This window comes from Equus quagga, chromosome 8 (assembly GCF_021613505.1).
Source record: "Equus quagga isolate Etosha38 chromosome 8, UCLA_HA_Equagga_1.0, whole genome shotgun sequence".
NCBI lineage: Eukaryota > Metazoa > Chordata > Mammalia > Perissodactyla > Equidae > Equus > Equus quagga.
In genome coordinates this window covers 66,194,908-66,207,202 of record NC_060274.1, presented here as the reverse complement: position 1 = coordinate 66,207,202, position 12,295 = coordinate 66,194,908, and the positions used below count along the sequence as shown (strand labels likewise).

The following is a 12,295-nucleotide window of genomic DNA, read 5'->3' as shown; positions in this document are numbered from 1 at the left end:
ATATCATTGCTTTATGAAAAAGTTTCAAGATGAGTTACTTGTAAAATTTCAGAAATTTTAAAAAGTTAAATAATCTAGTAGAATTACTTATTTTTAACCTTACTATTGGAAACTGTTACCAATTCAGGTCAAGGATTTTAGAGGAGACTTCTGAAAAGAAATTTTCTTCCTTTAAGAGAACCCCCTACCCATCAAAAAGAGGAAGCATGATGCTCCGTTAGCAACCATGAGGGAAGTCAGTTGAGTCAAAATCACTTTTAACTTATGCAAATAAAAATTTAAAAACTATGAGAAAACCTTGAATAAATAATAAAGTTAATAAACACATGTTAAAAATTAAACAAGGAAGGGCCGGCGCAGTGGCGTAGTGGTTAGCTTCAGTGGCCAGGGGTTCGCTGGTTCAGATCCCGGGTGTGGACCTATGCACTGCTCATCAAGCCATGCTGTGGCAGGTGTCCCATATAAAGTAGAGGAAGATGGGCACGGATGACAGCTCAGAGCCAATCTTCCTCAGCAAAAAGAGGAGGATTGGCAGTGGCTGTTAGCTCAGGGCAAATCTTCCTCAAAAAAAAAAAAAATAAACATTATTTTCCCAAATAACTAAATTGTTTAGACAGAATGTAGCTATTAAATTTCAGGCAGAACAAGCTACAGATGTACTGTATTTATTTTCCTATCTCTCCTATAAATTTTGGATTCATTGCTGAAGATAACTAATGGTAAAAATAATAATTTTAAATAAAAAACAGCTATTTTTCAAACAATTCCTCACAGTTTAATAATGTTCCAAGTTTTTTACAGTTTTTATTGTCTAGAAATTCTATCATGGAATAGAATAGAGATCAATATATATGAACCCAAAGAGTTAATTTCACTGCTAGGAGGCAGAAAGATATCCTGTAAGTCAAGTGCATAGACATTATGTCATGTACTTTGGCTGCTCAGAGACCTCCTTATAACTATGATAACTATCCTATAGGTAATTAGGGTTATCAAATAAGCAAAGTGATATTATTGTGGGGTTTTTTTTTTGGTGAGGAAGATTGGCCCTGAGCTAACATCTGTGCCATCTCCAGTGGTCTACACCTCTAAGACTTTACCCATTCCTTTCATGGACACACTCCAAATTGTTCCTCCTCCAAAACAGCAACATTCTAACCACAATCTCATAGCCTTTCAGAAATCTCACTTCTATATTCTTCAACCTCACAATCTCTTGACCACTCATATCTTTATTTATCAGTCTTCTCCTGTCATTTTCCTCCCTATCCAACTTAGATCCCAAGGACCAACAAATGAATCATTCTCTTGCTCGTATCCTTAATTCCCTTCTCCCATTGTCCTTTATTCTATCTTCTGGTAAAACAACATTGCCCCACAATCCTTCAATGTTTCTCAAAAAAAACTCCCTCTTCTCCGTATCTTCTTTCCACAACCTCCCTGCTCCTACTCAACAAGCAAATCTACTGCATCGAGAAAATAGGAACGATCAGGTGGAAACCCCCCAGCCTCGCGTCAGTGAACCTTATACAACTTGCACACTTTGTCCCTTTCCCTCTGGCTAACAGGAAGAAGGTGTACATCCTCCTATCTAAAGATAATCTTTCACCTCTGCTCTGGATCCCATTCCCAAGAATTTTACTCTTCACCCTCTTTCCTCTGCATCTTCAACCTCTTTCTATGGGCCTCCTCATGCCAGCATTGAAACATGCTTAAATCAATCTCATGTTAAAAACAAAAACAAAGCAAAAAAAAAGGCCTCCCTTGACCCCAGATTTGCCTGCTGCTACTACTATCTTTTTATCCTCCTTGATGTAGTCAAATTTCTTGAAAGAATTATTTAAAATGGATGAATTCACTTCTTCAGCCTACTCTAAATTTCTTGCCCACTGGACATCTCCACCTTTCTATCTCAAATTCAGCTTACTCAAAAATAAACTATTCTTCTCAAATGCACTTTTCATAAGTTACTCCTGTCCTAACTGGTACCAGTATAACTCAGTTTCCTAACCTAAATATATGTATGTTATCTTTCACTTTTCCTTCTCCTCCATCCCCTTTAACCAATTGATCATTAAATTTTGTCCCACCCTCTAATCTATTCACATTTCTCTAGCTTCTCTGCCACTAACCTTAGTAAGAAAAGCATTATATCTTGCCTGATTACTGTGGCTCCTGAGATCCATGCTATCAATCTTGATCCTCTCCAATTCACTCCACACACAGAGTGACAGCTCCAAAACACAAATTTAATTCTATCACTACAATTTAAAATCTTTCCTTGGTTTACCATTACAGGATGATAAATCTCCCTAAATCCTTACCATGATTTCTAAGTCCTGAGTTACCCTATTGCTTGCTTTTCTAGCCTCCATTCTTTCTTCATGTCCTTTCTCATGCTCTGTTCCAGTAATACTGGATGTGTTATGCTCCTTCTTCTCTGGGCTCACTGCATATGATGCTCCCTGCCTGGACGTCATCTTTGCCTTTTCCTCCTCCAGAAACCTTCTCTAATCCCTACGACTAGATTAGGAATTCTTCTATTCATAACTGACTGTTCTTCCTCATGTTGTAACTGCTTATTTACTTATCCATATTCTGAACTAGAATGTAACCTCCCCAAGAGCAGGGATGCTATCTATTCAGTCTCCATGAGGAAAGAGACTTACCTATTTTGTTGATAGTTATGTCTCCAGTTCCCAGGACAATTCTTGGCACATAGTGAGCAAGTAACAAATACTTGCTGAATGAATAAATTTACCTTACACTGTAGTTGTAAGAATTACATAAAGTAACATGAAGAAAGCAACTAGCATGTCTAATTCATAGTAAGCGCTCAATATATTTTATTTGTCACCAAAGTTAAAATTTAGCTGTGTGCTCTAATAAACTTGTACGTTAGATTACTGTGGACAAAATGACTCAATGTGTTGACTTACTGTGTGTTGAATTATTAGAGACACAATTAGAGAAAGAAGTGTAGCCAGATAAAACAGAAGACTAAGATGCAGGAGAGCCATCTTTGACAGTCATCTATTTTTCACCTTTGGGTAGGAGAAACAAAAATATAAACCAAACCAAACAAAAAGCTGAAAGTCTAGCAATGAGGAAATCTTTCCAACAACAGTAGTCATTTTTAGTCTGGGTAAAGACTACTGTTGATTCAAGTCAATATACTCAGTTTGTCTCTACTGCACCAGAAGCATATAAAGATATTCCACCTTCTCCCTTGCTTTTCCTCAAAGGTAGTTCATTGGCTTTCCCCTAAAATATACCAAAATACAACAAAAATAGAAATAAACCTCAGAGTAACAAGGTGGCCTTACCTACTATATAGCCAAAATACTAAAAATTCTATAAACTTGATGTTTCATTACAGCAGTGGTTCTAAGATCATGAACCATGGTATTCAGGTTCATTTATAGGGGTAACATAGTAAATCTACCCTTTTACTTATATTATCAAAAATGGCAGTTTAATTGAATTCATTCATTTTATTATTTATAGTAGAAGTTACTTTTTGGTGGAGAGCTAATGAGAGAACACTAAAATGAAACAGATCAGATAAGTCTACTGCATCTCTCAGCAATGCGGACCAAAGCAATTTGAAAGTCCTTTAAAAACAAAACACACTATAACAACAGTTTAGTTGAAATGCTTAACCTACTCTTTTAAAAAAACGGCATTTTATTTTCTATTTTGTATTACTTGTATAGTATTTATGAAGGTCCAAGTTATAAAAACCAAGTTGGATTTTTACTTCTACTATTACTCTTTGACTAACTAACATGAGCTACTTTTCTAGCAGCTTGACTTGGGCCCAAATACCATTGCTAACAAAAGCTAGATACTGAATCCTAGGTTGGGGGGGGTGATTATAATATAACCCACAATTTAATTCCAATAAAAACAATAAGAACAACTGTTTAAATAAGTTAGTGAAAAAATAATGAGTTTGGCTCTTTTGTCATCTTTATTTTATTCTTAAACAGTTTATCAATACCCATCCTACATTAATTCATACATTCACTCAATCATTAAGGACTATTTCGGGTAAGGCTCCTTCTGGTAAGGCCATACTTCATGTCATTTAATGACCGTGCCATTAAGTAGCTAAGGCAAAATATTTGGGCAGGAAAATGAAAAGAAAGACTTCTTTATTAGAAATCTTTTAATTTAGTTTTTATAAAAGCAAAATACTGTAATAAAACCTGAAGTAACAACCAGGATCCTGCAAATCATCTAATGTAATACCTCTCGAAGTGGATCTTCAAAAAAAGTAATACTGAATAAATGAGTGAATAGATTTAGAAAGTCAATATCACTTAAAGAATTCAAGACTTCCTCCGAAAAAATTTTGGATATAAAAACAATTATGCATTTAACTCAACAATTCACTAAAGCATCTAATCAGAAATTTTTAAAAAAGAACATTTATGTACACTATCCTGAAATAGCTAAATGATGGGGAAAAATAAGAGTAGAAAAATTATAAACAACTGCAGAAAATAAAACGGAATTTTCTTACCCAAAGATGATTTTACAATTGATTTAATTCCTGCATAAACCAACGATCCTTTGTTGCCTGGAGACTTCTGATCCATATCCTCTGTATACTGCTTCATAAGTATTTAAATGCATAGGAAATACTAGTAGTGATGCATAATAAAAATTTCAAAGCTAAATTTCTTTTGATTTGGAGCCAATTCATAATAGGCATCAGTGCAAGTAAGCTGGTTCTACTCTCTTGTAGAGATACAGTTTCTTCCTCCTACATGATCTGCAAAGCAGTATTTCAAGTTCAACAGTTTTAAACAATTTTACTTTGTAATTTTAGTATTATGTAACTTGTATTTGCATATAAAACATTCAGCATTATATTTACACACTGACCTTTCAGTAAACTTCAAGAACATTTCTATCTGATTCATTTCACAAAATTCACAACGCAAAGGATATAGTGCAGAGTATACCAGAGTGACTTGAGCTGTGGATCTTCATTTCCAGCTAAAATATGGTTTCTCCACACCTGTTCTGTATCAAGTCCATACCTTGATAAAGCCCGAAGGCGCATCTTTGTTGCTATATCTTTTTCTAAGGAATTATCATTTTCTTCTTCTGCACATTCATACAAATGACGACCACAAGCCCACATTAAAGATGTAATTGGGCTCCAGGCAAGAGATATCCTTTCAAAAACAGTGAAGTCGGACATTGTTCGGTTGGGAGTTACAACTATCATTCGATTTTGACTTGTTGGATGCCAAGCAAAGGAAGCAATATAATTGTCACAAGGTTGCACACTTCTTTCAATTATTGTGGGTTCGGTTTCATCCCCAATGGGAGTGGGTGTGTGCTGCATATCATATAATCTAATAATATTACTATCCCTTGTTAAAGTGGCAAGTAGACCAGTCCTAGTTGGACACCATGCTACTTTTGTTAAGGGCTTTGGTTGCTCAGTCAAAGTCAAAACTGGCTTCTCGAATTTCCTAAGATCCCATATTGCAACCTGACCTTCATAGAAGGAAGCAACACGATCATGGAAGTATGGGTCTACTGTCACCCCCTGAACAGCTTTTGTATTTACAAACATCTTTTGGCTTGTATTCCGAAGATCGAATATGGCTAAGTTACGATGCATACCAGCAAGGAGAAGTTTCTGGTCTCGTGGAAGCCAACAAAGAGAAAGACAGGCATCATTCTGTCCTAATTCATAAAGTGGTTTCGTTACTAATAATGTTGTTTCAGTTTCACCTGCTGAAAGTCTCACTTTCTCCATGGGAACTATATCAGGAGTATATTTGCTGCAGATATCCCATATCAACACTGAAAAATCAGCTCTATGTTTATCTAGACCAGCAGCAAGCCAGTTACTATCCAGCGGATTCCATGCAAGGGTATTACATTGTCGTGCATGTTTTGGAACAAATTCTTTTCCTATCAAATCTTTGAACTTTGAGTTATGATCTTGACCAAGACTTGTAAGAACAACTCGACCATTTGCTTGTCCAACTGCTAGGAGACATTCAGGATCATAACTGAGATACCAGGCAACACATTTCATGTAGGGTGTATCTGAATTTATCGACAGTAATGTAGCCGCAGAGTCTTCAGATAAACGTAAAGATCCGGCTTTGAGTTCTGAATTCACAGTAGATTCCACATGATAAAGGCTCAGTTCTGAGTCACACACAACAAACCTATCAACCTGGTGTGGTGCCCACAATATATCAGGTTTGGTACCACTCATGTTTATTGATGTGCTCAAAGAGTCCAGTCAGGTCCATTCACTGAAAATCTGTTTAAAAATAAAAAGTTTTAAAATGTCAACAAAATATAATTCTAAGTTGAATAAACTATTCAGAAAGTCAGGAAATTATACAGGTACCCTGTTTTTCAATATATTTATATTTCTTCTATTTGCTATGAATTCAAGACAATATTTATTAATTAAAAGGGAAAAAGAAGAACTTCCTCCAATAACATGCACTGGTAGGAATCAGAAAACTCCATTCTGGCTTTATTTCCCATGATCAATTATCTTAATTGCACTGTTACCAGCACCTTCAATTTAACCTTAGGGTTAAAAACAACTTCAGTGTGGTGACCAAATTAATAAGTATCATCCCTTTGAAGGGGGATAAAACTTTAAAGGGTTATGAATCACGTTCCCAAGCAATAGTTTAGAGCGGTACTATCCAACAGAACTTCCTGCAATCATAGAAACGTTCTATATCTATATTGTCCAACATGGTAGCTACTAGCCACATGTGGCTACTGAGCGCTACCTACTGTAAATTTTAAATTTTATTGCTTAATATAAATAGCCACACGTGGCCATCATAACAGGCAATGCAGCATTAAAGCACAATGCTACTAGTAAGCAGAGGTCTCTTCCTCAACTTTCAAGAGTAAGCAGCAGCCCTATAAGGCAGAATAAACATTGGAATGTAGTTCTATTCCTAACTCTGATATATATTAGCTATATGCCTTGGAAATGCCTTGTGTTTGGGGGTTCTTTTGTTTTCTCATCTGTATAACGTAAGAGTTGGTTTAGATGAGTGTTTCCCAAACTTCAATTATTCAAGTACCACCTGTGCCATCATTTAAAATTTTTCTTTAAATCGACTCATTTCTAAAATCTGAAAATCAACTTTTACCTCATCATAAGATGCATAAACCATGGATATAATATGCTAATTATATTTTTTCCAACATACAGTAAATATATAACTATTAAACATGCTTGAGTTTTACCTAAAATCATCCTCTTTACAACCAGTGGTACACATACCGCATTCTGGGAAACTAAGTGATCATTAGAGGCTCTTTCAGTTTTCAATTCTATAAACTTTGAATAAGTATCGAAATGGGATTTTTGAAAAGAAATCTAACACTTTAAGCACAAACCAAAAACAGCTCTGTTAGAAATGTTAATTTAATAATAAAAGCTGCCTACAAAAATTTAAACGTCAGTTTCTAACCAAGTCTGGCTAGAGGGTACAGTCTGGATTAAAAATGAACAAAGATACTTACAATCTTCACGGCAACTGGTACCTGTACAACCATGTTGTCAGTTCTTAGAAGGTGAAGCTACGGTTCATTCATCTCTCTATCCTCTGTACCAGATGTAGACGCTGGCACAGACTCCTATTAAAGATTACTAAATAAATTCAATTCAAACATACTTGCTTTACTTTTTGATCTTGTAAAAGTTTCCTTCAGGAATTATCAGTCTAGAATTTCAATAGACATAAAATTTAGATGACTGGAAAAAACCTCTAAGAATTCTTATACTGGCTTATTTCCTTCCTTAACAGTTCTGAAGCCCAAGAATCAGTCATTTCAACTATATTCTTACTGGCACACTCAACTTCTTCATGTCCTTGCCACTTTGGGTTTGCCTTCCCCAACCCTAGATTAACCCAATTATTTACCGTCTTCTTTCCTCAACTCAGGCTGCCGGGTCTCACGGCTCTCCAGACTGACTCCATAAGAAATTAAGGTATACGACATGTCTAGCCTGTGGTGCTGGTTCAGCAATTCTTTTATTCATCTTTCCACTCTGGCCTTCATGAAATTCATCCTTATATAATACCACAATGATCCTTTTGAAACACAAACTTAACCAGGTTATCTAACCGCTGCTTAAAACCCCCTAATGGTTTCCAACTGCTCTTATTACAGACTTCCAAATCTTCAACACAACCTACAAAACCCTAAGTGCTTTGGCCTCTATCTACTGCTCTGACCTCAAGGCACACCCATTCTCCTTCTTGAAAACTGTTCTAGCTACATCGTCCTTTTAAATTCCTAGACTGTAACCCCCGTGCCGCCTCCACTCACCACATCTTTGCAAACGCTATTCCTTCTGGTTGGAGCATTCTCCCTCCCTTCTTGGCCAAGTTTTAACACCTGTTCAACCTTGACAACAACCCGTACTCTATCCCCTCCCCGGTCTAGGTCAGGTTACCGAGATGTATACTCTCACTGAACAGTATTTCTTCCATTTAAACCACGTTCTCTGTCTCTCCTACGAGATTATAAGCTCCATAAGAGCAGGTAAAGTATCTTTTGCTCTCTATTTGTACCTCTAGTACTCAGCACAGTGTTAGGCACTTTGTAGATTTTTTTTTTTCTTAAAGATTGGCACCTGCACTAACACCCAAGACCACCACCCCCATCCCCGCCCCGGTACACAGTTGTATATTCTAGTTGTGGGTCCTTCTGGTTGTGCTATGTGGGAGGCCGCCTCAACATGGCTTGAGGAGCAGTGCCACGTCCGCGCCTGGGATCCGAACCAGTGAAACATCAGGCTGCTTAGGCAGAGAGAATGAACTTAACCACTCAGCCATGGGGCCAGCCCCTAGATATTTCATAATTATTTGTTAAATGCTCCTTGTGACACTTCTCACACTGCTATCCCCTAATTTTACCAATCTCATGCTTCCACCCCACTACCCTTCCTAGTATAGGTTGGCTTCAGCCAAGAGCAATGTGCCTACTGTCAAAACTGGTTCCCATGATTGGCAAGAGCATACAGTGAGCCACCCTAAGAAAGGATCACTCTAATACACTGCCTTTCATTTATTCTGTAAATATCTATTGGGCATCCTCTATGTTCTAGACACTGTTCTAAATGCTGGGAATGCAGTAGTGAACAGTGACAGATAAGGCCCTGGCTGCTATGGACTGAACTGTGTTCCCCCAAACTTCATATCTTGAAGCTCTAATCCCCCATGACTGTATTGGAGATAGAGCCTTTAAGGAGGTGATTAACGTTAAATGAAGTCATAAGGGTGGAGCTCTGATCAGATAGGACTGGTACTCTTATAAGAAGAGGAAAATACCAGAGCTTTCTCCCCACCAGGTGAGGACAGAACGAAAAGGCAGCTGTCTGCAAGGCAGGAAGAGAGCTCTCACCAGAACTGGGCCATGCTGGCACCCTGATTTCAGACTTCTGGGCTCCATAACTGTGGGAAAATAAATCTCTGTTGTTAAAGCAGCCCAGTCTATGGTATTTTGTTATGGCAGCCCAAGCAGACAAATAGACTAGTCTAATAAACCCTCATTCTGGTGCTGAAGTTATGTCCAACCTTAAAGAGAATTTAAAAATTTAAGAATGAGAAGGAAGAGAGGAACCTCATGCAATAGGAAGTAGCTAAGACAATAAAAAGAGCAGATACTGCCAGGTAAGTGTTCATACTCATGCCCTCAGAGGAAACCTCTTAATTTGAAGTGTCCTAAGAGCTGGCCCATCTTCATATCTCAATAAAAGATAAATGCTTAAATAAACACACTTTTTATCTAGACTTCCATTGCAGACCGCACTCTTTAAAAGATCTACAGTAGGAAAATTTGGTGCCACATGGAAAAACCCATCTTAAAAAACACAAATAGAAATTGATACTGTAATTTAGAAAACTATTTGATTTACATGACTCTCAGTGGAGAATTAGCAGCATTTCTTCTGACGTTAAGCATGTAAAATATTTGTATTACTATCCACAAAATATGACTACAGTAACGTACAGAATCACAGAACTTGAGAGCCAGAAAGCCAACAGCAAACCCTTCTCATTTCACACAGGAGTTAAAGGGAAGATCAGATGTTTTGGTTCTTGTCCAACACCTCCCAACTCCCACCCTAGATTATGCATAAAGGATCAGCTACATCATTTCAAAATGAAAACGCAAGGCGTCCTTGTTAAAAAATTATTAAGAATTTCAAGACGGTAACAGCTGAGCATTAAACCAAAGTGCCAGCCCTTCTAAACGATGGGCCTTGCATGACTGCACAGGTTACATGCCATGAAGCTAGCCCTGAAGAGAGAGGTATATCTATAAGCACCCTCTGAAGAAATCTATTTCTTTACAATCCAACACACAATACAGATGGATCCTAACTCATGAACATTAACACTAGGAATATGGTGGAGAGCAGAAAAAACTGAACCTGGAGGCCGAAGACCTCTGGCCACTAGTTAGACCCTAGCAAGTCCCTTTATAGTCCAAGATGAGACAGAATGCATCCTATCTCCATCTCACAAAGCTATGACAATCAAATTAAGTAAGTTCTTTGCATCACACGTTAGTGTCAGTACCATTCCCTTAAACAGCCCTGGAAGTTAGTGTTTTCAAATGTTGGAGAGATTGAAAAACTGGGGGTTTGCAATCATTATAGCTTACATTTAGATCACCTTCAAGGTTAACAGGTATTCAATTCCCATCAATGGTTTCTGAGCAAAGGAAAGCCGTGTTAATTCTGTGTTCCTCACTAGAACATCTATAAAAGCATCGTCCACCAGAAATATAGTGTGAGCCATATGACTTAAAATCTTCTAGTAGCCACAATGAAAAACTAAAAAGAAACAGTAGAAATTAAATTTAACAATATATTTTATTTAACCCAACATCAAACAATATTATCTTTTTCAACAGGTAACAACGTAAAAATTATTAGTGAGAATTCTTACACTTTATGGTACCAAGTCTTAGAAATCCATTCCGTATTTTACACTTAGAGCACATCTCAATCCCATGTGGCTATTGGACAGCGAAGATCTATAATACTAACTGTATAAGGTATTCAATCACCCTTTCACATCCTTTTTGTCATTGTCTTCCACTTTTCTTACCACTACACATAAATAGTAGCAGTTTCAAGAAATTTCCACCATCACCACCTTCAAGGAGATGCACTGTATATATCCAAATTCCCCATAAAATATTGTTATAGAAAACGCCTGCAAACGCAGTCACTTGCTAAGCAATTTAGCAATGCTTGTGGCCTAAGCGAGCAGCTTTATTCATCCTCCTAGGGAATTTTCACCACTCCTATCTATCAGGGAACCGCGTTACCCGGGCGACAGGCCCTTTAAGAGGTCTGTCATAGAGCACAACCAGAGCCGAGAGCATTGCTATTAGGGGTAAGGCAGGAGTCTGAGGGCGACTCTCACACTCCACACGCCGCGCTGCGCCTCTCGTCCAAGGCGAGGCCGCGGGGCCGCACGTCCCGCCGCGCCGGACGCTGCAGCGCGGCCCCCGAGGAGCCCCCGCGCGCCCTGAGGCTGCCCGCAGCTCCGAAGGCCCCTCCGAGGCCCAGCGCGGTCACCCGGCCGCGCCGAACGCTACTGCCCGCGCCCCGCGCCTCGGCTCGGAGGAGGCCCCGGCTCCGCCCCCGCCCGGGCCTTTCAACTGGGCTCTCCCGGGCCCCTCGCGACGGCGCCGGCGTCCCAAGCCACAGACCCGGGGCCGGCCGTCAGGAGAGCGGAGACGCGGCCCAGGCCGCACTCACCGACCTGAGGAGGCAGCGCGGCCAGCGTCCAGCCGCTTCCGGGCCGGTCGCCGCCCCTCTCGCCGCGGGAGTCCCAACACGAGCAAGATGGCGGCGCCGGGGGCGCGGCCAGTAAGCTGGGCTCCCAGGCCGGGGTCCACGCCTCACCCGAGCCTCGGCCTCGGAAGGGGAATTCCCCATGCGCGAGCACCGCCCCGGGGCGGGGCCACTGCCCGGGAGGCCCCGCCTGCCGGCCGAGCGCGCCGGTGCCTCAGCAGGCCCCGCCCCTGGAGCCGCTGCGGGGATCCGGCGTACGCGGACTTGGACGGCCAGTCAGAGCTGCGGTGTCGTTTTCAAGCACTTCGCACGCTTTAGCTCATTTGATCACTTTAAATTTCGTTAAAAGTTTATTGTGGGCCATCAATGTAGTAGAAAGTCTAGAGTATTGGGTTCACGATTTATTCACTCATGTTCATTCCACAAACATGTCTTGAGTGCCTGTTGTGTGCTGGAATG

General features: G+C 39.7%; 1 protein-coding gene across 3 annotated transcripts in view; it reads right to left on the bottom strand.

The window, feature by feature from the left end:
* Positions 1-11,946, bottom strand: part of MIOS (meiosis regulator for oocyte development) — a 45,613-nt gene extending 33,667 nt beyond the window's left edge. The window contains exons 1-5 of one of the 3 annotated variants that reach the window (XM_046669800.1): positions 11,805-11,905; positions 10,693-10,864; positions 7,540-7,653; positions 4,960-6,301; positions 4,529-4,627 (exon numbers count right to left, since the gene is read on the bottom strand). In XM_046669800.1, the coding sequence (XP_046525756.1) occupies positions 4,529-4,627; positions 4,960-6,253 (1,393 nt within the window). In that variant the 5' untranslated portion in view covers positions 6,254-6,301; positions 7,540-7,653; positions 10,693-10,864; positions 11,805-11,905. Of the gene's footprint in view, positions 1-4,528; positions 4,628-4,959; positions 6,302-7,539; positions 7,654-10,692; positions 10,865-11,804 lie in introns of all 3 variants that reach the window. The other 2 variants (XM_046669799.1, XM_046669798.1) reach the window with 2 other exon arrangements.
* Between the last annotated feature and the right edge of the window lie 349 nt (positions 11,947-12,295).